This window comes from Arabidopsis lyrata (assembly GCF_000004255.2).
Source record: "Arabidopsis lyrata subsp. lyrata unplaced genomic scaffold ARALYscaffold_6, whole genome shotgun sequence".
NCBI lineage: Eukaryota > Viridiplantae > Streptophyta > Magnoliopsida > Brassicales > Brassicaceae > Arabidopsis > Arabidopsis lyrata.
Window position 1 is genome coordinate 6,661,272 of NW_003302550.1, and position 24,867 is coordinate 6,686,138.

General features: G+C 39.7%; 7 protein-coding genes across 9 annotated transcripts; 3 read left to right on the forward strand and 4 right to left on the reverse strand.

The window, feature by feature from the left end:
- Positions 1 to 36: 36 nt before the first annotated feature.
- LOC9307783 (conserved oligomeric Golgi complex subunit 1) lies at positions 37 to 4,546 on the forward strand. Of its 2 annotated transcripts, XM_021022457.1 has the most exons (7): positions 57 to 2,484; positions 2,771 to 2,962; positions 3,166 to 3,446; positions 3,596 to 3,775; positions 3,876 to 4,044; positions 4,130 to 4,286; positions 4,326 to 4,546. In XM_021022457.1, the coding sequence occupies exons 1-6, from the start codon at positions 250 to 252 to the stop codon at positions 4,280 to 4,282; spliced, it is 3,210 nt and encodes a 1,069-aa protein (XP_020878116.1). In that variant the 5' UTR covers positions 57 to 249; the 3' UTR covers positions 4,283 to 4,286; positions 4,326 to 4,546. The 2 variants fall into 2 exon arrangements, with proteins under 2 accessions (XP_002871714.2, XP_020878116.1); XM_002871668.2 differs by having other exon boundaries at positions 37 to 2,484; positions 4,130 to 4,534.
- LOC9307784 (ubiquitin carboxyl-terminal hydrolase) lies at positions 4,505 to 6,369 on the reverse strand. The gene is made up of 4 exons (XM_021022463.1): positions 6,186 to 6,369; positions 5,722 to 5,815; positions 5,529 to 5,631; positions 4,505 to 5,448 (listed from the first exon to the last, which is right to left on the reverse strand). The coding sequence occupies exons 1-4, from the start codon at positions 6,214 to 6,216 to the stop codon at positions 4,672 to 4,674; spliced, it is 1,005 nt and encodes a 334-aa protein (XP_020878122.1). The 5' UTR covers positions 6,217 to 6,369; the 3' UTR covers positions 4,505 to 4,671.
- Positions 6,370 to 6,520: 151 nt separating this feature from the next.
- Positions 6,521 to 8,359, forward strand: LOC9309836 (FRIGIDA-like protein 1). The gene is made up of 2 exons (XM_021022460.1): positions 6,521 to 7,983; positions 8,272 to 8,359. Exon 1 carries the CDS (start codon positions 6,562 to 6,564, stop codon positions 7,963 to 7,965), a length of 1,404 nt encoding a protein of 467 aa, XP_020878119.1. The 5' UTR covers positions 6,521 to 6,561; the 3' UTR covers positions 7,966 to 7,983; positions 8,272 to 8,359.
- Positions 8,054 to 9,563, reverse strand: LOC9307785. The gene is made up of 2 exons (XM_002873722.2): positions 8,951 to 9,563; positions 8,054 to 8,865 (listed from the first exon to the last, which is right to left on the reverse strand). The coding sequence occupies exons 1-2, from the start codon at positions 9,066 to 9,068 to the stop codon at positions 8,255 to 8,257; spliced, it is 729 nt and encodes a 242-aa protein (XP_002873768.1). The 5' UTR covers positions 9,069 to 9,563; the 3' UTR covers positions 8,054 to 8,254.
- Positions 9,564 to 9,677: 114 nt separating this feature from the next.
- Positions 9,678 to 11,609, reverse strand: LOC9309837 (conserved oligomeric Golgi complex subunit 8). 2 transcript variants are annotated; one of them, XM_021022462.1, is made up of 3 exons: positions 11,297 to 11,609; positions 10,302 to 11,086; positions 9,678 to 10,007 (listed from the first exon to the last, which is right to left on the reverse strand). In XM_021022462.1, exons 1-3 carry the CDS (start codon positions 11,391 to 11,393, stop codon positions 9,798 to 9,800), a joined length of 1,092 nt encoding a protein of 363 aa, XP_020878121.1. In that variant the 5' UTR covers positions 11,394 to 11,609; the 3' UTR covers positions 9,678 to 9,797. The 2 variants fall into 2 exon arrangements, with proteins under 2 accessions (XP_020878121.1, XP_020878120.1); XM_021022461.1 differs by having other exon boundaries at positions 9,678 to 11,086; positions 11,297 to 11,594.
- A 4,350-nt stretch (positions 11,610 to 15,959) lies between these two features.
- On the forward strand, positions 15,960 to 23,548 carry LOC9309838 (O-acyltransferase WSD1). Its single transcript, XM_021022989.1, has 8 exons — positions 15,960 to 16,126; positions 21,302 to 21,322; positions 21,626 to 22,210; positions 22,304 to 22,370; positions 22,549 to 22,667; positions 22,758 to 22,967; positions 23,038 to 23,175; positions 23,254 to 23,548. The coding sequence occupies exons 1-8, from the start codon at positions 15,974 to 15,976 to the stop codon at positions 23,407 to 23,409; spliced, it is 1,449 nt and encodes a 482-aa protein (XP_020878648.1). The 5' UTR covers positions 15,960 to 15,973; the 3' UTR covers positions 23,410 to 23,548.
- LOC9307786 lies at positions 23,515 to 24,752 on the reverse strand. The gene is made up of 2 exons (XM_002873724.2): positions 24,545 to 24,752; positions 23,515 to 24,428 (listed from the first exon to the last, which is right to left on the reverse strand). Exons 1-2 carry the CDS (start codon positions 24,636 to 24,638, stop codon positions 23,674 to 23,676), a joined length of 849 nt encoding a protein of 282 aa, XP_002873770.1. The 5' UTR covers positions 24,639 to 24,752; the 3' UTR covers positions 23,515 to 23,673.
- Between the last annotated feature and the right edge of the window lie 115 nt (positions 24,753 to 24,867).

Below are 24,867 nucleotides of genomic sequence, written 5' to 3' on the forward strand. Positions count from 1 at the left end.
ATCAGGGGCAAAGTTGTAATATTCAGCAAACGTTTAATTCTCGTCGTGAATTTCTTTCGCAGCAATGGCAGAAACTAAAAAAAAAAACTCAAAAATTAGATCTTAATTGGAGGATTCTACTTCTGAATCTGAGGCAAAGCTATCCCAGATCCGATCAGATCTGTGTTGTTGTTTCTCTTCTTCTTCAGTCAGTGGAAGCTATGATGGATTGCTAGAAGAGAATACGCACGAAGCCACGCTTGAGAAACCATGAGAATGTCATCAGCTTCCGCCGGGGAATACCGGCCTGCCGCCGTGAGTCTCAGCAGTAGCGGAGGTGGTCAACGAGATGCTGAGTCTCTGTTTCGCACGAAACCAATGTCGGAGATTCGAAATGTGGAGTCGGCGACTAGGAAGAACATCGAGGATAAGAAAGAGGAGCTTCGGCAACTCGTGGGGACTAGGTACCGTGATCTAATCGACTCAGCTGACTCGATTGTTCACATGAAGTCGCTCTGTGAGTCGATCTCGGCCAATATTTCTTCGATCCACGGTAACATTCGATCGCTTTCTTCTTCTTCTGTAGCGGAAACTCCTAAGCTTGCTAGCCTTAATCCAGTACGAGTCAATGTCTATGGGATCGCTTGTCGTGTTAAGTATTTGGTGGATACGCCGGAGAATATTTGGGGATGCCTTGACGAGTCGATGTTTCTTGAGGCTGCGGGGAGGTACATGCGTGCTCAGCATGTGCAGCAGAGACTGATCAAGTTGGAGGGATGTGGCGGTGGTGGTGCAGCTGAGGTGGATCAGAGTAAGCTATTGGCGAATTTCCCACTTTTGGAGCACCAATGGCAGATAGTGGAGAGTTTCAAGGCTCAAATTTCGCAGAGGAGCCATGAGCGGCTTCTGGATCCGGGTTTAGGACTTGGAGCTTACGTGGACGCCTTAACTGCGGTCTCGGTGGTTGATGAGCTTGATCCAGAGCAAGTGCTTGACTTGTTTCTAGACTCGAGGAAGACTTGGATTCTGCAAAAGTTGAATGCTTGTACTGGTGAGGATGCCGGTGAGGTCGTTTCGGTGTTTTGTGATGTGTTAAGTGTGATTCAGGTTACAGTGGGACAGGTTGGGGAACTCTTCTTGCAAGCCTTGACTGACATGCCTCTATTTTATAAAACAATCTTGAGTACCCCTCCAGCTTCTCAACTGTTTGGTGGAATTCCGAATCCAGAGGAGGAGGTTGGGTTGTGGAAATCCTTCAGAGATAAGCTGGAATCCGTCATGGTCATCCTTGATAAAAATGACGTTTCTAAGGCTTGTCTGACTTGGTTGAGGGAATGCGGTGGACAGATTGTCGGTAAGGTTAGTGGGAAGCATTTGATTGAAGCTATAGTTACTGGCACGGAGCTTGGATCAGCCGAAAAGTTGATAAGGGAGACCATGGATAGCAAAGATGTCTTGAGGGGTAGTTTGGATTGGCTTAAAAGTGTTTTCGGGTCTGAGGTAGAGCTGCCTTGGAATAGAATCCGAGAGCTTGTTCTGGGGGATGATTTGAACCTATGGGATGAAATATTTGAGGAGGCCTTTGTGGAAAGAATGAAATCTATTATTGACTCCAGATTTGAGGATTTGGCTAAAGCTGTCAATGTAGCAGATTCTGTACATGCTTATAGCGAGATTACTGGTGAAAAGATCAACTTCCAAGCATACTTAAACAGACCTTCTACAGGTGGTGGTGTCTGGTTCATTGAGCCTAATGCAAAGAAACTTGGTCTTATTTCCGGAAATAAATCATCGCCTGAAGAAAGCGACTTCCAAAGTTGTCTAACTGCGTACTTTGGTCCTGAAGTTAGCCAAATGAGAGATGCAGTTGATAGGCGCTGCCAGAGTGTTTTGGAAGACCTCCTCAGCTTCTTCGAGTCAGAAAAGGCAGGTCCAAGGTTAAAGGATCTTGCCCCATACGTGCAGAATAAGTGTTATGACAGTGTGTCTGCACTTCTTGCAGATATAGAAAAAGAACTTGAATTTCTCTGTGCTGCCGTGAAGAAAGAGAACAAGGACAGTGAAGCAATTCCACCTGCTATAATAGTTGAGAAATCACTTTTTATGGGACGCCTTTTGTTTGCATTGCTGAACCACTCAAAACATGTTCCCTTAATTCTCGGTTCTCCAAGATTGTGGTGTAGAGAAACTATGACTGCAGTTTCTGATAAGTTGTCATCCTTGTTGAGGCAACCAAGATTTGGCTCGAATACTGGAGTCACTGCCGACAGCCCTGGAAAGCAATTCCATACCGATCTTAGAAAGCAGACTTCATTAGCTGTTGCTGCACTACTGGGAGCGGAAGAGAAGACAAGTCCAAAATTTGAAGAGCTTAATAGAACTATGCGAGATCTGTGCATCAAGGCTCATACATTGTGGATACAGTGGTTATCTGATGAGCTTTCAGCTATTCTCTTGCATGATCTTAGGAGTGATGATGGATTGTCTGCTACAACTCCTTTAAGGGTAACTAAATATGACCTTATCCTTTGTCTGCATTTTCTTGTCTTTTAATTCGTTCTGCTTAGCCGTCTCTCCTGCATCGATTTAGAAAGAGCTGACTAAATCTACATAGGTAGTTAGTTTGTTTGTGTCCTGTGTTCAAATTCTGTGTTTTTGGATGGAGACAATTCTGAACCATTCTGATTCTTTGAAGTTGTAATGCAAGGGTGTACACTTCCTCTTACATTTCAATAGTCATATGCAAGGTTAATTTTGTAGTGTCCTTGCTCATCTTTGAAGTATGATATAGGGATGGGAAGAGACAATAGTGAAGCAAGAGCAGGACGAGAGTCAATCTGAGTTGAAGATATCACTTCCATCCTTGCCTTCGCTCTATATGATTTCATTTCTCTGTCGGGCATCAGAAGAAATTCATCGAATTGGAGGTCACGTACTGGATAAGTCAATTTTGCAAAAATTTGCCTCAAGCCTGTTGGAGAAGGTGCGTTATCTCTGATTACTTCTTCTTTTTCCATCTACGACAGAGATATTTCTGGCAAGAAAAGATTTTCTCTTCAAAATGTTCGTAGCTGTTTGATAAATTTTGTTTCCTATTCAATACTTTTTCACTTTCATCAGAAAACATATCCAAGCTAGTGATTGCCTATAAGAATGATTATTTCAACCTTCCATTGTACAATGCAGATCACCATTATTTATGAGGATTTCTTATCTGCCAGGGAGGCCAACGAACCCCAAATTTCAGAGAAAGGAGTTTTACAAATTTTGCTGGATTTGAGATTTGCATCTGACGTTCTTTCTGGGGGTGATACAAGCATCAATATGGAGACACCAAAGAGTACAATGAATAGATCGGCTTACAGGCGAAAGCAGGACCAACAGAAAACAAAGTTAGTTAATAGAGGTCGCATTGATGGAGTGACCTCCAAACTAACCCAAAAGTTGGATCCCATAGACTGGCTCACGTAAGAAATCTTATCCCTATTTTTTACCTACGTCATATATTATCTTTTACTATTTTGGCTGCTCTAAGAAGCTCCTGGCCTGTGAATATCGTCTTGTTCTTTATTGTCTCAATCACACTCTGATTCTATTATTTTGAATATCAAAAAAGGTACGAGCCTTATCTTTGGGAGAACGAAAAGCAGTCATACCTACGCCATGCTGTACTCTTTGGTTTCTTTGTGCAACTAAACCGAATGTACACAGATACTGCGCAGAAACTATCAACTAATTCAGAATCAAACATCATGCCATGTTCCACAGTTCCTCGCTTCAAATACCTTCCCATAAGGTTAGATCTTCTTTTTCTACATCTAACATTGTTGTAGCTTTTGTTAAATTTGGGAAACTAGTTTCTGATATCAGAAGTCTTCGTTTTGGGTCAAATGTAGCGCTCCAGCTCTGTCTTCTAGAAGTACAAATAAGGTCTCTATACCAGTTACATCAAATGGTGCTTCGTCAAGAAACTCATGGAATGCATTTACAAACGGCGAGCAATCTCAAACAAGTGATTTGGAAGAAAATTCCAATTTCGGCGTGGCTTTTAAGTCTTTCATGCAGGTAAACGTTTAGTCTTTTATTAATTAATGGCGACAATGTTGTAATCTGGTTTAGTATCTTAGACCATGTACAAATTGTTTTTCAGGAAAGCACATTGAAACTGGGATCAATATTAACTGATGGACAAGTGGGAATATTCAAGGACAGATCAGCAGCCGCTATGTCGACATTTGGCGATATACTACCGGCTCAAGCTGCCGGTTTACTCTCTTCTTTCACAAACACTAGGTCCGAGTGATGATGATAACCAGTTTTGAGACTGAACTGTCATTTTCAACCCGAATTTCTGCTGTCGGTTTATGATTCACACAGACGATACGAAGCAGCTGATTTGAGACATGAACCAAAAACTAGAGATATCTTCATTGCTATACAAGTTTTACAAAAACGAAGAGAACAGGTTTTGTAATAGGTTTTGATTTATTGTTTCTTATATGCTTCTTATATAAGGAACATGTAATTAAGTAAAAAAAGATTTGGTTCACCAAAATCCTCAGACCAATTACAATCAAGCCTCACACATTGAGTGATCAGAGAAATAAGTTAAAGTTTTGCTACATATAACCACGGTATTCAGATCACTAACACATCTGATTTCTACCAAGTTAACATCCTGGCAAAGTAGATTTAGGGATTACGCTTAGCAATGAGAGGTTTCAGCTTCTTCTTGTCAGCAAGAATCTTGAGGAAATTGAAAAGGAAAGGGACATAGTTGTGTTTCCTTCTCATGTTCTCTTTCTTCCAGTTCTTAGACTTCTCCTCCTCCAATACAATCTTCTGTGAAACAGTCTCTATCCCGATATTGACTTCCGAAAGAGACCTATCGAGAGCCTCATAACTGCTTTTCTCAGCGTATTTATCAGCTTGCAAAGCACCTAACTGCTGCAAAATCCTCTCTCGCTTTCTTTGATACTCTTTCAGTTCAGCTACATACATCTCTTTCCTGTTCTTAACTACAGCTAAGAGACTAAAGCGAATCTCATTCTGCGAATACCAGTCAATCCGCTCTTGTACTACAGGTTGGACCATTCTGAGCCACTCGGTTCCTTCTGGCTCACCCAGACACTGTCCAAGACTAATGGGTCCTTCTTTAAGACCATCGAGCTCATATAAGATACCATCAACAGGTAAGTAGCTGATGTAATGATACACATCATCATCTTCGTCTAGATTTTTCGCAGCAGCTAATTCTTCTTCTTCCATAGTGGAAGACGGGTCAGACCTGGCAAATGTGTTGTGAGCTGCACGTATCGCCTCATTGTTGCTGATGGCTAAACCTTTCAGTTCAGGTGGGAATTCTTTGGCGAATTGTTTCAGTTCTGATAGTTCTGAGCCAATATCAATACTCGAAGAGTTCATGAGGACTGATAATATCGCTTGGGTCGCACAAGCATTGTTGATTATCTGCAAGAAACACAATAGTTTATAAAAAGGTAATGATTGGCAAATCCGTATGTCACAAACCTAATGTGGCAGTGAAAGACCTGGCTTGCAAAGAAGAAATTCGGGTTTGGCTCTGTGATAACAACACGATTCTCCTTTTCTTCTGGACGCCACTTGTAAAGCAATATCAATCCATAGACAGGTCTGCAAGTTTTCAGGACAGAGGTAAATTTGACGTTTTTTTTTCTCTTGTGCTTCGAACAAGAAAAGATGAAAGAGTAACAAGTACACTACCTTATTTCATCAAGAGAATTAAAGTCCAAGGAATACAATTCCTCAACCTGCACACCTTTCACTTGCATCTGTTGTATAATCTCAGTGAAAATACCTATAAACAACAGATAATACAGAAAACGAATAAAAATGAAGAAAATAACAAACAAGAAAGCGACATGGCGATGGCTATCGAGAGAGACACTATCCACTTAGTATAAGACCAACACCATTGTTGATATGTAATATCAAAAAGCATCATTACTTTTATTTTCCAATGCTCACACACTAAGTATCACTCTCCTCGTTCGCTGTGTTGTAGATGCAAAGAAGACTATTGTCAACATTTTTGGGCTTCTAATTTGACAAAATCCAAACATAAATCAGGTTTTAGTGCTCCACTATCAAAACCTCGTTACGCACATCATCTCTTTATTAATCTAGAAAACAACAAAAAACCCGAAATTGGAGGAGAGAAAATATACCAGGATCAGATTCTACAGGAAGCCAAGACATGATCTGTGAAAATGGGACTGAATTAAGAGATTAGGGTTTCTCTCTCAAACTCGCTAATCTCCTCTCTTCGATTCCATCGTCTCCACGAGCTGCTGACTCCAGAGACGACTACTAGACTGGTGTGGTCTGGATTTTGTCTAACCGAATCGAAACGAAATTGAATCATCCAAACTCCAAACCATTTGAATTTAAATATACCGAAATAAACCGAACCAGAATCAAGTGAAAAACAATTCCTAGTTTTATTACAATAACCGAACCGAACCGAACCGATAATGTCAACTCTAATGCGGCTATCTATATTTAATCGCCGGAGAAATCAAAAGAAATCTTAGGGCTCAAACAATGACGACGACTGAGACTATCGCCACCGCGATAAATCAGATTGATGAGAAGAAAGAAAAGCTAAAGAAAGCTTTCGACGATCTTCAAGCTCATCGCTCTCTCCTTTCACCGTCTTTATCTCTTTCCTGGTCTGAGATCGATTCTCACTTTTCCTCTCTCCAATCCTCCCTCGCTAACCGTTTCCGCCTCCTCCAATCTACAGCTCCTTTGAAAGATGATTCGTACAGACTCGACACTTCTACTTCTTCGTCGGAGGAGGTATCGGAGCAACCCGTTGTTGAGCCGGAGTTGAGAGCGTTGTGTGAGAAGATGGACGGAATTGGTTTGAGCAAGTATTTGATTGTTCAATGGGATGATGACGCTCCTCTCAATCAAGAAGTTTCTGCAGCGATTCGTTACTCTCCGGATCCGGCGTCCATGGTTTTGGACGCAGTCGAAGGTTTGAACCAGAACCACACTCCGTCGTCATCGGGAAAATCATTCGATGCAAGGAGAGTTTTCGTTTTGTTAATGGAAGTTTTGATTGAGAGTAATGCGAATATCACTGTTGATACGAGAAATAGAGCGAAGAAACTGGCTTACGATTGGAAAACGAAGATAGATACTAAGCCTTTCGAGGCGTTGGTGTTTCTGCATTTAGTCGCAGCTTTTGAATTGGGATCAGAATTTAACTCAGAGGAGCTTTCTGATTACGTTTTCATGATCGCTAAGTATAAGCAAGCAACTTCAGTGTGTAACAAGATTGGTTTAGATAGGGAAAGAGTCGGGACACTCATCAAGAAACTCATGGATTCTGGCAAATCAATCTTGGCAGTCAAATTCATGTATGAGTGTGGGATGACTGATGAATTCGAGCCAATCTCTGTTTTGAAATCTTACATTAAGGACTCTAGAGAAGCTGCTCTTAGAGTTTGCGTGGAAGATAACTACTCTACCAAGTCGCAGAACGAAGCCATTGATAAAGAAGTCAGTGCCTTGAAAGCAGCGATCAAAATCATCAAAGATCAAAACCTTGATTCCGAGTTTACCCAGGAGAAAGTTGAGGAGCGTGTAGAAGAGCTGGAGAAGTATAAGGCACTGAGGAAACGCAACGCCACTAACCCTCCCAAGCAAGAGCCACAGCAAAAGGGGAAAAAACGGACGCGTGACTGCAATGGGACGCAAGTTCCAGCTCCAAGTCAGCAGCTACTTTCTAGACCAGAAGCTGTTCTAATGCCTGAGCATAGTCATCATGGCTTACAGTTGAACCCTTATGGTCTTATGACCTCAGCATTTTCTGGTGTTGTTGTGAACCCATTAGCTGGGCTCTTTGGTTCCGCTGCAACTCCTCAACCTCATTACTATGCTCAGCAAACTGGATTTGTGTTGCCGCCTCAATACCACCCACCTTATTATTCTCAGTAGCTAGCAGCATCTCGACCGGTAAGATCTTTAATCTCTTTAATGTAAATGTATCTTTGTAAAATATTTGCCTTGATGGAAAGTACAAAATCAATCTAGCTCTATGTCTGAGGAATTTTATTCTTTGCTTTTTTGGCTTATATAGAATAATAGTAGTGAGTGTTTCTACAATGTTTGATCATGTTTCCTACATTCTGGAAACGTTATTAAAATGGAAACAAGATATAGTCAATGATTTGGTTTCTTCGAACGAATTGGCTTTCCCGCCTGTTGACTTGTGTCTTCAAACTTATCAACTTCTATTTCTAGAGGTACCAGTAGCATATGCGCGAGCAACGAGGCTTTCCACGGGCACCCTAATAGCATCCTTTCTCACACCAATATCTGCAAAGAGCTGAATAGCTTTGCTGCCGAAAGGACTAAGTTGCGCAAGCCACGCAGCTGCACTAACCGAGCTGGCTTGACCTCCCCTTCCCAACACATAGTTTTTTCCGACCAGCAAGCTAGTTTTACAATATATTGCAAAATCTTCACAATTATTTTCCAAAGCGTGGTAATCACCAAACCCATTCCGGAATAAGAGGTATTTGGCGCGGGAAATGACTTCATCACAGGGATCCGAAGGTGCTATTGTGCATGTGCCGCGTCGAGGTTTGGCAATAAATGCAGCTGGAGAGACACTGTTCTCAAAGAGATAGATGTTTCCTCCGGAGAGAAAGCAGTCAAGGCATGAAGAGATTACACCATCGACATTCGATCGCTCTCCACAATTAGGACAAGGATTGTCTCCTTTATGATTCGGGATTACACTAACGAGGATCTTGTCCAAGAAGGTCCCGGTTCCAGTTTCTAGACCACCTCCACAAGTGAAATGAATGACTTTCTCATCGCCTATATATATTCCTGAGGTGAGGATCATCAAATATATGATTATCTTTGATGCAATCCAAAACAGAAAAGTCACGTTATTGAGAGATAAAGATAGAACCGTGATGAGAGTAGATATAAGCGTTACGCCATGAATAGATGTGATCTCCTGCCTTGAGTTTATCTCTGGAGATTTGGTTGGAGATAAATCCCATCTTCTCTAGAAAGTGGGATCCCATTTTGCTGACTAGCTATCTCTCTTCCTAGCTCTGTTATGGTTGTGATTTTAAACCCAAAATGTAAAGTCAACTATATTGTTTTTTACGTCTGTGGATGAATGTTTCTTCTTAAAAGGAGAAGTTGTATTAAAATAAGAGTAAACTTCATTTCATAGTCTTCCCATCTTGGACAACTTATATCCCCCCTGCACGAACTTCATAATCTTCCACTGGAAGACAAGAGAAACAGTTTCGAAAGTTCGTTTATTGAATATGATACTTGTGATCAATATCCATACATCATAACATAAAATATAGAGTTGGACTATTCAACAAAAGCAGACGCAGACTCTCTACTTCACAACAACAACTAGGTGACTTTACTGATAGCTCAGAAAGCACCATGAAAGTGAATTCGTCTTCTACGACGGCAAATTCGTGGAAGCAGTTTCATCGATTCCGGCTCAATGAAGCGGCGTCGCTCTTAAAACGAAACAACACCTCTGAAGCAGCATAAACCAAAGAACTGCTGTTTTATTTAAACAACCGATATGACTTTGGTTGGATTCTGTTGCAGTATTGTTTCATAATCTTAAAGTCTTGAAGAGTTCATTTCTTGGACAATTAATGTTACCAAAACTGTAATTACCATTCGACAAATAGTTAAAATACAGTTTTCACAAACAAACAAAGAAGAAAAGCAAAATCTGTCTTACTCAACAACTAGTCATCAAACAAACATCAATAATGTCAACTAACTAGACTTCTTGTTGTCCTCCAATTTGAAGACGAATTGCTGTTGTTGTTGTAGCGATTCCTGTTGTTGTTGTTGTTGTTGTTGTTGTTGTTGTTGTGATGGCGATTTGAATTGTTGTTGTTGCGTTGCGTTGCGACATTGGCCGTGACTGGAAGCGCAGAGTGCATAGTGGGAGACAAGAGCTTAGCTTCATGATTGATCAACTTCTCATGAACGTGAGTGACACGACCCTGAAGTTGCGGACATCTCCTCGCAGAGTGACCATGTACGCTGCAGATCTGACAGCGCCCGAGATAAGGACGTGGACCTCTCTGCTCTGTTTTGTTGTATGATGGCTGCCAGTTTGAAGACGAATTGCTGTTGTTGTTGTAGTGATTCCTGTTGTTGTTGTGATGGCGATTTGAATTGTTGTTGTTGCGTTGCGTTGAGACATTGGCCGTGACTGGAAGCGCAGAGTGCATAGTGGGAGACAAGAGCTTAGCTTCATGATTGATCAACTTCTCATGAACGTGAGTAATGGTCGGTGGTAAGTCCCTGCCTTCAGTCTGATCTACAATTGACTTGTTGTCCTCCGATCTGCCTTCCATGAGTTCAATAATGGAAACGAGCCCTTGCACAGTCAACTTAGTAACATCGGATCTCATACCAATGTCAGAATACAGACAATCCATACAATACTTACCATACCCCCCTACCAACACCAGACCACCAAAAGCAGCACCAAAATTGCGAAGTGTTGAAGAAACCACCGAAGCTGCTCTACCACTAGCGTTCACCACCCCAAGAAGTCCCAATGGCGAAGAAACAGCATCCCTTGCTATAGACGCCGAATTGGCTTGACCACTACTTCCCAACTTGATATTTGACATGACAACCAAACCAGATTTGCAATAGATGGCAAAATCTTCACAGTTGTTCTCAAACAGATTGTAAGCACCGAAAGCGTTTCGCAATAAGAGGAATTTCGCACGGAAAATAACTTCTTCAGGAGGATCTGAAGGTGCTGTTGTGCAAGTACCTCCTCGTTGTTTTGCGACAAAGAAAGCTGGAGAGACACCGTACTCGAAGAGATAGAGGTTTCCTCCGGCGAGAAAGCAATCAAGGCAAGAAGAGATTACACCGTCGCGTTTGGATTGATCTCCACACTTAGGACACGGGTTGTTGTCTCCTCCATGATTCGGAACAGAACTAGCGATGAACTTGTCCACGAATGTCCCGGTTCCGGTTTCCAGACCACCTCCACGAGTGAAATGTATCACCTTCTCATCGCCTACATAGATTCCTGCGAATTGCAAACCCAAAATTGGAATCTTTGATAAACCCAGAAGTTAACTAAGATCGAACATGAAAATTGGCTGAAAATGTAACGAATCGTACATGTATTGCTACGAAACTGTGTAATGAGAACAACCCAAAATTGGAATCTTTGATAAACCCAGAAGAGTTAATGGATCTACATAATAGTTAGAGATAGAGAAAGAGATGGTGGTACCGTGGTGAGAGTAGATATAAGCGGTACGCCATGAGTAGATGTGATCTCCAGGCTTCAATGTCTCTCTGGAGATTTGGTTTGAGAGTAATCCCATCATCCTCGAGAGCAAGATCCGGTTTTAGGTTTTTTCTTCGGATGTCCACTCCTTTTTACCTCAATATCTGAGCTCAGCTACACTCACACTCTATTCGTCGGTATTTAAACAAGTTTAGGAAAAATATGGAAAATACCTCCATAATTCTGAGGAAATCACAAAACTATATTGCTATTTCTACTATTTATTAGTATTACTTGTGTGTTTGTTTTGCAATTTTGATAGTTGGAGTGATACCTTGAAAATGTTGGTTAATTTTATTTGCAAATTTTTGTGCTTAAAGGTTCAAAATGAAAACAAAAAAAAAAATTCAAAATGAAAAATTTTAGCCAGTGATAAAACCGAATTTTTAGAATCAAACTATTCTCTTTTCTTAATTTTTAAAAGTACGGATCAAGAATAAAGTGGCAGGCCTAACTCCACTGGAATAACTTTAGCCTCTGTTCTAAAAAGCGGTCTAGGCGGTCGCCTAGGCCCCGACTAGGCGCTAGGCTCTCATTCGACGCCTAGATAACCGTCTTGACCGCCTAAAATTACATAGATCTTGTTTAATGTATTTTTTCAATTTCAATTAGAGTTTTATTTATATATATATATATATAGTTATAAATATTCATATATTGTTTAATATAAATATAAATAAATATTTTATCTAGTTTTTGTTTATAATTTCATAATTTTTAGTTTTATATTAATATTTTATATAACTTTTATATATAATATCATATTTATAATGTATTATGTTATAAACGTCTAAACCGCCTAAAAAATCGCCTAGGTCCCGATTAGGCGTTCTAGGCGCTAGGCACTGAGTCACTGCCCGCTTAGCGCCTAGCGTTTTCTTGAACACTGACTTTAGCTCTTTAATTATCTATACTATTAATTGGGAAGCACTCAAACATAAATAACCTTATAAAGTGTAAAGTATTACAAAAATGTCATTAGTTTTTGTTTTTAAATAAATTCATTAAAGATACAATAATAATAACAAAATAATATATTTAAATAAAAAATACTAAAATTCTTTAAAATAATTATTAGTTTCCAAAAAATTAAACTCACTTTCTCTCTCATATTAATTATGGACGAAAATTTAATTTTTTCTTCTAAAAAGTTGTTAACCAATGAGAATTAAAAAACTAAGATTTAATATCTAACTAAAATTTTATCTAAACCAATCCTAATAAACTATTCCATATCAAAAATAAAAAGAAAAATAATAACATTATAATTCAAAATTAAAAACACTATCGTTTAAAAAGTTTTATCAATGGAGGATTTTAAGATTGAATTTGAAATTTCGTAAAAATATTAAATACAAATATTTAAGACTCAGTTTTGTTATAATATTTTCACAAATTTTGAAATATAAAACAAAATTTTATTTCAAAATTTCTAAAAAACGATATTAGATATTAACAAATATTTATATTTACTATGAAATAAATTCAAAAATGATAAATTTAAAGTAATTATCATTATGGCATTCGTTTAGAGAAGGTTTCAGAAATATCTAAACAAAAGATTGTACATATTAATTTCGAAATATTTTGTGTTTTTTTTTCTTCTCAACCGGATCTTCCTTGAACAAATCCATAATATATTGCACATAATTTTCGAAATAATGTGAACTAATTATATATTTTGCATTCAAAACAAATTATGCAGCAATAACATATCATTTTTATAGATGTATCTCAAGTTTTAATTTTAGTCCCAAAAATTGAATTAATTATGATTAAACAATGAAAAGAAAAATATACAAAATTTAGCTAGAATCATTAATAAATTTGTTAAAATATATTTGTAACTTTAACATCATACATATTAATCCGCAAAATTCACAATATATATTGTAATATTGTATGGTATTTAAAGGTAAGCAACCAAGAATTTGGAATATGATTTTAATGGAATAAAATGAAAATATAAATTACGAGACGAGATGGGAGGGAAACATATATTAAAAATCAAACTAAATACCCAACTGGCATGAGTTCGGGTTATGAGCACTATATAAAATAAATTTGTTTACACACATACGTTTTCAGGTACACATACTCTATTTATGACAGATATGAGACCATAATATTTTTATTTTACGTATACGTGACAGGTTATGGGACAAAGAATTTATGACAGATACCAGACGGTATATTTTTATGTTCCAAAATAGTTACGCCTAGCTAATATACATGAAATAACCCAAACTAAAATCAAATTCATATCCTATTTAACATATGTAATCAAACTGTTAGGACTGTTTAGATTAGTTAAGAAAATAAAAATGTAACACCATTTAACTTTTGCAACTAAATTAATCTGGATCTTAAAATATAATTATGCATTAACGCAACTGAATTTTGTTCATTACTCTAACTTTATAATATTTATACTATTACGAAGTTCACTAACACAACAAAATATTTTATATTTTTAAAATCTATATAACGATTTCTATAAAAATATCTCTACACGTATGTGGATCCAGATCTAATATACTAAAATATATATCATAAAAAGTTAAAAACAACAAAATAATCTATACTGAATTAAAATTTGTTAGAAATTTTTTAAAATATGAAACCCCGCACGTACGTGCGGATCATGATCTAGTTACATTTAATTTTAGTTTGAATGTTTTTATTAATATATACTCCTATATAGAAGGATCTAGAAGATCACAAGATTAATAACAATATATTGTATATATATATATATATTTTTTCAAAGTGACGCTCTCCGTGTTGCTCATATCAACACAAAAGATCAATTTGCCGATGCATTAACAAAACCACTTCAACGAGCAAGATTCCTTGAACTGCAAGACAAGATTGGTGTTGCTAGAGCACCTCCATCTTGAGAGGCTGTGTCAACGATACTCATTTATCACAAGAATATTTGATTGACATTCTTATGGAAACTCTCTAATTACTGTAGTCTAGAATCTTCCTCTGTAATTCCTATATAAGTGATTGTACTCCTCTTGTGAATAATAAGAAAACATATATAGCAAAAGAGTTTCCTAAACTATGATGAATGTAATATATGAATATCTAAATAATAAATGTACAATATATTGTTATTAATCTTGTTATCTTCTAGATCCTTCTATAACCTATTGCTATAATTTAGTATAAAAACATGTTTCCTTCCTCGTTAAGCAAAAGCATACCCAAACCCCTTTGGAACAAACATCAAGTCACGAACGTCACTTTCACCTACGATAAGGAAAGAGATTGTACAATTCCATTGACCCATTCACCCATTCACCCATTCACCCATTCACCCATTCACCCATTCACCCATTCACCATGTCTTTTGGCTAAAAAATGTGTTACTATCAAATCGCTGTTATTAGTAATTTTTGGAACGGTGGAAAGACAACTTTTTATTAATTAAACAAAGTTAAATATCATAAATTTGTCCAGTCATTGACTAATTATATTTCTCAATTCAAGTTTTTCAGATTTATGAAAAGAAAATGCCCTTCCATTTATTTTGCACTAAAAACATTTTTTTATTAAGTAATGTAGCAATGTAGTCCAGATAAAGCAGTGGGGAACCAATCTCTCACCTTTGTGTGGATATTAGCACTAGAAAGTACTTCTCGAGATAACAAAAATCTTCACAACAATACCTTCAAGAATCGGTGGCCAAATGAGAAAGCTTGAAGAGCTCTACAAGTGTTCAATTATTGTAATTTTTTCTTTTTGTGTGACATCAATTTCTTGTAAATAATGATGTCATTTTAACTGTATTTTCTACTTTGCATAGATATAAGTTAAAATGCATTTTGCTCAATACAAAAACAAAGCAGAAAAGCAAAATCACTCTCTCCATACTTAACAATTAGTCATCAAATTAACATACATAATGCACAAGAAAGTGCTAACTAAAAACACTTTTTGTTCTCCAATATGCCTTGCTTGGCTCCTAAATGCAACGAGCTCTTTCACAGAAACCTTGCAAGCATCATTTCTAACACAAATGTCGTAAAACAGGCGACTAATACAGTAGTTATCATATTCCGTCAAAGCCATACCACCAAAACCAGGAACCATGCACATATAATCGTAGAAGAGAGAACCTGGTTTGCAACATGAACCATAAAAGTTTTATGGTTCAAGTGTCAAAGAAACAACACCACCAGCTGCAGTTTGCAGACATCGAACTGGCTTGACCATTACTTCTAATCGAACATATATATAAAATTGAGACCATCGTTGTTTTGTTAATAACTTGTTAGTAACAACTTTTTGGAACTACATTTTGATAAATAAACTAAAACTAAAAAAAAATTGTTCTAAATTGGATACAAACGGATAAATGAAACCATACCACATTTATTACGTGATTTGCTAGTTATCTTATCCTCACGACATTATTGATGAGAGTCGCCCGCATTAAAAAATATGAAAAATATGTGGAACATACACAGCCACTTTAAGTACTAGCTAATTCCAAACCAAAAAAGTTTGAAACAAACGACAAAAGTCACATTCATTATAGACAAATTAACTTAATAAATAGCGTTGGAGAGAGAGAGAGAAGAAACATGCACATCTAAGAGGAAGGAGAGAATGCAGAAAAATGAGGAGGAGCCGCTCAGTCCGATGGCGCGTGTGTTCCAATCACCGGGCATAGACTTATGTGCCCTCATCAACATTGGTTTCAAAACAAAAATTAATCCCGACGTTGTTCTTGATGCTTTGAAGCAAAATGTCTACAAGCATCCTCGTAATGGTCCCTCTTCAGAAGCCAAGAGAATTCTAGTTCTTAGAATTGATAAACGATTGTTTGGTGGTAGTTAAGACTATCTATTGTTTTGTTTTTCATTGATATAAATACTTGGAGTACACCTCCTTACAACTGGAAATTACAAACTGAAACAAACGTGGAGTTACAACTCCTACAAACGTGGAAACGATAGGAAATGGAATCGTGGAAGATCCATACTTATTGAAACTGAACTGAAACAAAGACTAAGTCAATTGACTTAGTGTTGGACCTACTGGACATACTTCGGATTGGGCCTGCGATTCCTCATGGGCCTTCTCCTTTCTCCTTCTTCTCTTCCGCTCTCATCAATACTCCCCCCGTCAAGATGAACCTTGTCCTCAAGGTTCGCAGTAGCCGGAAAACTGCGTTTGAGCTGATCAAAGTCCTCCCAAGTAGCCTCCTCACGCGGTAAGTCTCGCCATTGTACCAGCACTTCCCGAACTTGTTCGCCATCACGAAAAGCAGAGCGTATTTCCAGAATCAACTCCGGTTGCAGGCGGAGCTGGCCATTGGAACGGAGAGGAGGAAGTGTACCAGAAGTAGGTGTGTCTGTCCCGACCCGCTTCTTTAAGAGAGACACATGAAAGACTGAGTGAACACGCGTACCTTCCGGAAGTTTAAGGCGATACGCGACTGGACCAACACGAGCTAGTATCTCAAAAGGACCAAAGTACCGTGTTGATAGCTTCTGCGACGTGCGTCGGAAAATAGTGTGCTGACGATAAGGTTGCAGACGTAAGAAGACCCAGTCACCAACCTCAAAATTGACATCGCGTCGATGAGCGTCAGCTGCTTGCTTCATTCTGTTGTTAGAGGCCTGCAAGTGTTGCTTTAGATCGTTTAGGATTGCGTCACGTTCAATCAACTGCGCATCGACTTCGGTAACAGTCGCTGTACCCGGTGTGTATCCTGCGAGCTGTGGAGGATCCCGACCATACAATGCTTTGAAAGGTGTCATACCCGTAGAAGAGTGGTACGTAGTGTTGTACCAAAATTCGGCCCATGGGAGTAGATAACTCCATTGCTTAGGTCTGTCCAAAACAAAACAGCGGAGGAACTGCTCAATGATCCGGTTCACAACTTCAGTCTGGCCGTCGGTTTGCGGGTGATACGCCGATGACATCCGTAATCTTGTTCCTAACAATTTCCACAGTTCTTGCCAAAACAGACTTACAAAAACTGGATCTCTATCACTTACAATCGATTTCGGAATGCCGTGAAGCTTGATAATGTGATCCACAAATTTGGTAGCCACTGATTTTGCGGTGTACGGATGAGCTAGAGGCACCAAGTGAGCAGATTTGGATAGGCGGTCAACCACCACCATGATGGATGTGTGGTGGTTAGAGGTAGGCAGTCCGTCTACGAAATCCATCGACACGTCCTCCCAGACTTGATTCGGGATGGGAAGTGGTTGTAGAAGTCCTGCTGGGGACATGCTCTCCGATTTAGCCCTTTGACAAATATCGCAAGCGGCCACATAGTGTTTGACTGTCTTGTGCATCGCCGGCCAATAGAATTATTGCGCTAGCCGTTTGAAGGTGCGGAGAACCCCCGAGTGTCCTCCTGTCAAAGAATCATGGTATTCCTGCAGCAATTCCGTAATAAGCGATGAGTGTGGAGGGATTACCACGCGGTTACGGAAACAGATCAACCCGTTGCGTCGGGAATACGGCTGCCCCGGAGCCGAGTCTGCTAACTTTCCAATATGCAACAGGTAGGGATCGATGGTGTGGAGCTGTCGGAGTTGTTCCCAAATGGCAGCTTGTTGGGTGGAGACGGCGAGAAGACATGGACTGTCATTGCGACGGGACAGAGCATCCGCCACTGCGTTTGTTGATCTGGGCCTATAGATAATCTCATAATCATAACCCACAAGCTTACCCATCCACTTTTGTTGTTCTGGCGTAAGGATGCGTTGCTCAAGCAGAAACCGTAAGCTCTTTTGATCAGTTTGGATCGTGAATTTCCTGCCAAGGAGATATGGTCGCCATGTCCGGATGGCAATGACGATTGCGAGCATCTCACGTGCATAAGTGGACCAATTTTGCTTGGTTACTCCCAATGACCGACTCATGAACGCTAGTGGCTTGCCGTGCTGCGTTAGTACTGCCCCTATTCCCTCTCCCGACGCATCTGTTTGAATAATGAATGGAGCATCGAAATCGGGCATGGCGAGCGTTGGAGTTGTCGTCATTGCCGTTTTGAGCTGCGTAAATGCTTTTTCTGCTTCTGGATTCTAGTCAAACTTCCCCTTTTTCAACAAAGCAGTCAAAGGTTTAGCAATAATACCATAGTCCTTTACGAATTTGCTGTAGTACCCGGTTAGGCCAAGGAAACCTCTCAGCTCGGTCACGGTCGTTGGCGCTGGCCATTCAAGCATCGCGAGTATCTTTGCTTGATCCACTTTCACACCCTCTCCTGAAATGATGTGTCCCAAATACTCCAATTCCGCCTTTCCAAATTCACATTTCTTCATCTTCACGAATAGACGTTGTTGCCGCAAAATGTTCATCACGATCTCAACATGCTTTAAGTGTTCCTCCCATGAGCGGCTATACACAAGAATGTCATCGAAGAAAACGAGAACGAACTTGCGTAGATAATCCCGAAAGATTGAATTCATCAAGGATTGAAATGTAGAGGGCGCGTTACACAAGCCGAAAGGCATTACCATGTACTCGTAATGACCATTGTGAGTCCGGAATGCCGTTTTGTGGATGTCAGGTGGGTGAACTCGGACCTGGTGGTACCCCGCTGTGAGGTCGAGTTTGGAAAAGACGGTGGCGCCGTGGAGCTCGTCTAACATGTCTTCCACGGTTGGAATCGGGAATCTGTCTTTGATGGTAGCGGTGTTTAACGCCCGGTAGTCCGTGCAAAATCTCCAAGACCCATCCTTCTTCTTCACCAAGAGAACCGGAGATGAAAAAGGGCTCGAGCTTTGGCGTATGAGTCCAGAATCAAGCATTTCCTTAACTTGCTTCTCGATTTCCTTCTTTTGAAAATGAGCATAACGGTAAGGTCGGACATTCACCGGGTCCGCACCTTCTTTGAGAGTGATGTGATGCTCAATTTCGCGCTCCGGTGGTAGGTTAGTTGGCACGGCAAAGACGTCTTCGAACTGGTGTAAGAGCTGTCGCATCTCCTCTGGTGTCTTAGATACGGTGGTGTGGTCTGCAGCAATACTCAACGTGAAGCAGGCCTGGCCCATCTTGACCTCCTTTTTAATTTCTTTGGGGTGGGCCTTGCATATTTTCTTCTGTTGCAGCCCACGTAGAACCACTTCTCTCTCAGCCCAAGTGAATTTCAACAACTGGGCCTTCCAATCACATAACACTGGGCCCAATTGCTCCAACCACTGAATCCCCAACACGACGTCTAAACCAGAGAGAGGTAAGACGTAAAAGTCGATCACGAAGGTAGCCCCGCCGATCTCCGTCGTCACTTTCCGGTATGCTCCGCCGCACCGGAGTGGATACCCATCCGCGACCCTCACGTTGAACGGTTTGGTGCGAGTGATCTTCAGATTCAAACGATTGGCGGCTTTGTCGCTTATGAAATTGTGTGTCGCTCCACTATCAATCAAGGCCACCAGCGGTTGTCGGTTAATCTCGGTGTGGATGCGTATGGTCTTAGGTGAATCCCAGCCCGTGAGAGACTACAATGTGATTTCCGGTTCCTCCACCTCTTGAACCTCCTCCGTTTCTTCCTCCTCTGTCTCATCACCTTCTATGAGTAACGATTGCGGCTTCCTGCATTTGTGTCCCGGCGTGTAACGTTCGTCGCAGTTGAAACACAAACCAAGACTACGCTTCCTCCGCAGCTCGTCCCATGACAACTTCTTCGGGGTCTGATTTGATGATTCTCGTGGTCGCGGTTCAATCGCCGCCACCGTCGTTGTGGAGATGGAACGGGAGGACATCGTCGGCTTTCGGTACTCCTTTCTCTGCCGATGAAGTTGCCCATCTCTCACTCTTGCATAATTAATCACCTCTCGTAGTGTCTTTGGTTGGAACATTCGAATGCTATCAGAGATAGAGTAGTTTAGGCCACCCATGAACGCCGCCACCAACGCCTCTTGTGACCATCCATGGACGTTGCTTTGGAGTTTCTCAAACTCTTCTTGATACTCATTCAATGATCCAGTCTGTCGGAGTTGCATTAATGCCTCGTGGAAATTTTCTCATAGCTCTCTTTCGAACACATCCCATGTGATTGGAATGCGGTCGTTGCGGAGGGCGCGAGCTGTAGCTTGCCACCACCTATTGGCTATACCATCGAGGTGGTATGACGTAAATCGCACGAGCTGCTCCGGTGGAATCTCTTGGTACTCAAAGTACTGGTTTACTTTGCTCATCCATTCGGTTGGGTCACCTCCTGCGAACCTTGGAAATTTCAGCTTTGCAGGTCTCGCAGGTGCACTGGTATTGATGGCAAACGGATTGTCGGCGTCTTCCCGATACCCAGGTACACGCGCCTGGTTCCCCTCTGTTCTACGGCTTCCTCGTGACCCCGCTGATCCGCCACTGTCACGGTTGCTCATCGCCTCCATCAACCGTGCGAACTTGTCCTTCAAATCTCCTTTCAGATCAATCATAGCCCCATTCATCTTCTGTAACTCGTCTTGCATCATCCCTTGACTCGTCTCCAACTCCTCCAACCGTTCCTTGTTGGTCGCCATCGGCTCGACGGATTCCTCCGGAGACACGATATGCTTCCCCTTCCGCTTAGAACGTCGGAGCGTAATGATTAAAAGAAAAAAAAGTGCTCTGATACCAAGTAATGGTCCCTCTTCAGAAGCCAAGAGAATTCTAGTTCTTAGAATTGATAAACGATTGTTTGGTGGTAGTTAAGACTATCTATTGTTTTGTTTTTCATTGATATAAATACTTGGAGTACACCTCCTTACAACTGGAAATTACAAACTGAAACAAACGTGGAGTTACAACTCCTACAAACGTGGAAACGATAGGAAATGGAATCGTGGAAGATCCATACTTATTGAAACTGAACTGAAACAAAGACTAAGTCAATTGACTTAGTGTTGGACCTACTGGACATACTTCGGATTGGGCCTGCGATTCCTCATGGGCCTTCTCCTTTCTCCTTCTTCTCTTCCGCTCTCATCACCTCGTTTCTCCAGCAAACTGGTACCCTCCTATACATATACCATGCACATGTTCTTTATACATAGTTATATTCGATCACTTGTAAGTGATGCATTCTACCATGACCTGATTTAGAGGTATATATATATATATATATATATCTGTATAGATGAATAAATTGAATTCTTAATTTTTAAAAAATGAATTATATGTTTGATAATTATTTTACCTGATCCCTATATAGTTTGTGTCTTCGGCTGTGTTTTTGTATATGTATAAATTTTGCTTAAATCCTACTTGGGATTTGACATAGTATATTGGTCTCCATCTTTCTTATCTTAATAGTCTGAAAATGGTGAAAAATGGATTGAGACCAAAGTCAATGTAGAAGATCATGTAATCGTACCATACATAGATCCAGAAGAGATATGTGAAATTGGACAAAGCTTCGTCGATGATTATATCTCACGTCTCACATTGATTCCTCTTGATAGATCAAGACCTTTGTGGGACATTCACATTCTTAATGTCAAAACCTCAGATGCTGAAGCAGTCGGTGTAATAAGATTTAACCATGCGTTGGCAGATGGAATGTCCTTCATTTCCCTCGTGCTCGCATGTACCAATAAAACATCAAATCCAGACATGTTGTCTACTGCTATTCCTTCCGTGAAGCGGCGAAGCACAGTGTCACATAGCCTTGAAAAAAATGGCTGGTTCTTAAGGGCAATATTCACCATTGGTTCTACAGTGAGACTGATTTGGAATACATTGGTAGATATGTTCTTGCTTTTTGCGACTGTGTTGTTTCTAAAGGATACAAAAACGCCACTAAAAGGCGGTGCGAATGTCAGGAGCAATCCAAAGAAATTTTATCACCGAAATATCTCTCTAGATGACATTAAACTTATCAAGAACGTTATGAACATGGTAAGTTACTTGTGATTTATATTCATAACCCACTTGAGGGTTTCTCTTACCTTTTTAATGGATCTGTGTGCTTTCTATTGCATATGCTGCTAGACTATCAACGATGTTCTACTCGGAATTACACAAGCCGCACTTTCTAGCTATTTGAACCGACAATACGGTAAACATTAAACTCAATATATTTATATAAGATGTATTATTAAGAGTTCAAATGATTAACTTAATTACAATAATTAATATCTTAACCAGAAGTTGATTCTAATACAAAGAAAAGAAGATGCTTATATGATCTATATCTAATTAATATTATGTTTCACACGCATATCTTGTTCTTGAAGAACAAGCCAAGAATAGTGAGGAGGATGGAGCATTGACTTCATATCCAAACAATCTTCCAGTTGGAATACGATTTCGTGCAGGTTGTACCGTAAACCTAAGGTCAGACATCGGGTTCAAGGTTAGAAACATACTCCTCAAATTATATAATTGAACTCTTTATTCTCAACAAACAATATTTATGCACATATTACTTTTTTCTGTATAAAAGCCTTTGGCAGAAATGATGGTCAAGGATTCAAAATGCAGATGGGGAAATTACTTTAGCTTTATTATTTTACCGTTATCGATTGGTTTAGAAACCGATCCAATGGTTTATCTAAAAAAATCCAAAGCTATGATGGCTCGAAAGAAGCACTCCTATCAAGCAGCTCTAACGTATTTTCTTATCAAAATATCCCTAAAAGTGTTAGGAGCTAAGGTAAACATATTTGAGATTTGTTTGCATATTTATGGACAGTATATATATAACACACTTTTGTCAATTATAGGCAACAACATCATTATTCAATCAACACTTGATGAACATAACGACATGTGTTTCGAACGTTATGGGCCCTATGGAAGAAATTAGTTTCCATGGCCATCCTGTCGCTTACATTTATCCAAGCTCTTATGGACACTCACATGTACGTCTTTTTTGTTGCGTAATTTGGTTTAAACGGTAAGCTTTTCTTTTTAATTGTTTCTTGTTTTTTTTTTGATAGGCATTGTTGATACATTACACAAGTTATGCTGAGGAACTGACAATCACGATAACGGTTGATCCTACTGTAATACCGGATCCTCACAAGATTTTTGATGATATGGAAGAATCACTGAAAACAATGAAAGCTGTTCTTTGGGAAAGAGGATTACTCTAAGGCGCATGAGAGGCCTATTAGTTTGTTTGGTGATAAAGTGTTTTCAATGTTTTTGTAGCATCTATATCTATATTGGAGTCAGAAAAAATGTAAGGGTCAGTTCAATTTTCTTGGAAACAATAATGTTATTTTGACTGTATTTGCAACTTTACAAATAGTTAAAATAAAGTTTCCACAATACAAACAAAGCAGAAAAAGCAAATTCACTCTCTCCATACTCAACAATTACTCATCAAACATACATAATGCACAACAAAGTGCTAACTAACTAGACTTCTTGTTCTCCAATATGCTTTGCTTGGCTCCTACAAATGCAACAAGCTCTTCAACAGAAACCTTACACGCATCTTTTCTAACACCAATGTCGTAAAACAGACGACCAATACAGTAATTACCATATTCAGCCAAAGCCATACCACCGATACCAGGAACTACATATTTAACTGTCGAAGAAATAACCTGGTTAACAACAGAAACCACAGAATCATCTTCATGACCACTACTCTTCTTTTTCACACCTAAAACCTTAAGAGTCAAAGCAACAACACCACCAGCTGCAGACAGAGAATTGGCTTGACCACTACATCCAAACTTGGTAGCAACCGATAACACAAACAAACCAGTACTGCAGTAGATGGCAAAATCTTCACAATTGTTGTCTAAAAGATCGTACTCACCAAACCCATTTTGCAAAAGAAGAAATTTTGCACGAGAAATGACTTCATCACAAGGATCTGAAGATGCTACCGTGCATGTACCACCTCTTTTAGCTAGAAAGATTGACGGAGAGGCACTGTATTCGAAGAGATAAAGATTTCCTCCGGCGAGAAAACAATCAAGACAAGAAGAGATTACACCACCGAGATTGGATTGATCTCCACAATCAAGACACTTATTGTCTCTTCTTCCATGATTTGGTATTGAAATATCGATGATCTTGTCCAAAACTGTTCCTGTTCCGAATTCTAGACCACCTCCACGAGTGAAATGAATGACTTTCTCATCTCCTACGTAGATTCCTGAAAATTTGCAAACAGAGAAATCGCGTTATGCAAAACCAATTTATGTGATCTTTGGTAAAATCTAGAAAATATCTAAGATCGAGCGTAAAGAGATAGAGAGAAAGAGATGGAACCGTGATGAGAGTAGATATAAACGTTACGCCATGAATAGATGTGATCGCCTGGTTTCAGATCATCTCTCGAGATCTTGTGGGAGAACAATCCCATCTTCTATACTTCTTTTCTTAGCGAGAGAGAGAGAGAAGAGAAGTTGATCCGAGTTTGCTTAATGAGTTGGGTTTTCTTGATTTTCTCTTTTTCGTGGATCTGTTTTATACTTATATTACAAATTTTTGTAAGATAACATGGCTTCCAACTATGGAAACTTCAAAACAGTCATCAAATTAATTAATTACAAAAACAGCAAATAAATGAGACATTATAGCACGCAACTTGT

Bases quoted from the DNA above. Each gene is read 5' to 3' on its own strand.
- LOC9307783 (XM_002871668.2), top strand. From the start codon at position 250: ATGAGAATGTCATCAGCTTCCGCCGGGGAATACCGGCCTGCCGCCGTG. The intron at 2,485-2,770 runs GTAACTAAATAT...AGTATGATATAG, and splicing joins CTGCTACAACTCCTTTAAGG to GGATGGGAAGAGACAATAGT. The intron at 3,776-3,875 runs GTTAGATCTTCT...GGTCAAATGTAG, and splicing joins TTCAAATACCTTCCCATAAG to CGCTCCAGCTCTGTCTTCTA.
- LOC9307784 (XM_021022463.1), bottom strand. From the start codon at position 6,216: ATGTCTTGGCTTCCTGTAGAATCTGATCCTG. The intron at 5,632-5,721 runs GTAGTGTACTTG...GAAAACTTGCAG, and splicing joins AATTCTCTTGATGAAATAAG to ACCTGTCTATGGATTGATAT. The intron at 5,449-5,528 runs GTCTTTCACTGC...TGTTTCTTGCAG, and splicing joins ATTTCTTCTTTGCAAGCCAG to ATAATCAACAATGCTTGTGC.
- LOC9309836 (XM_021022460.1), top strand. From the start codon at position 6,562: ATGACGACGACTGAGACTATCGCCACCGCGATAAATCAGATTGATGAG.
- LOC9307785 (XM_002873722.2), bottom strand. From the start codon at position 9,068: ATGGGATCCCACTTTCTAGAGAAGATGGGATTTATCTCCAACCAAATC. The intron at 8,866-8,950 runs GTTCTATCTTTA...TCCTCACCTCAG, and splicing joins TTATATCTACTCTCATCACG to GAATATATATAGGCGATGAG.
- LOC9309837 (XM_021022461.1), bottom strand. From the start codon at position 11,393: ATGATGGGATTACTCTCAAACCAAATCTCCAGAGAGACATTGAAGCCT. The intron at 11,087-11,296 runs GTACCACCATCT...TGCAATTCGCAG, and splicing joins TTATATCTACTCTCACCACG to GAATCTATGTAGGCGATGAG.
- LOC9309838 (XM_021022989.1), top strand. From the start codon at position 15,974: ATGCAGAAAAATGAGGAGGAGCCGCTCAGTCCGATGGCGCGTGTGTTC. The intron at 22,211-22,303 runs GTAAGTTACTTG...ATATGCTGCTAG, and splicing joins TCAAGAACGTTATGAACATG to ACTATCAACGATGTTCTACT. The intron at 22,968-23,037 runs GTAAACATATTT...TGTCAATTATAG, and splicing joins TAAAAGTGTTAGGAGCTAAG to GCAACAACATCATTATTCAA.
- LOC9307786 (XM_002873724.2), bottom strand. From the start codon at position 24,638: ATGGGATTGTTCTCCCACAAGATCTCGAGAGATGATCTGAAACCAGGC. The intron at 24,429-24,544 runs GTTCCATCTCTT...GCAAATTTTCAG, and splicing joins TTATATCTACTCTCATCACG to GAATCTACGTAGGAGATGAG.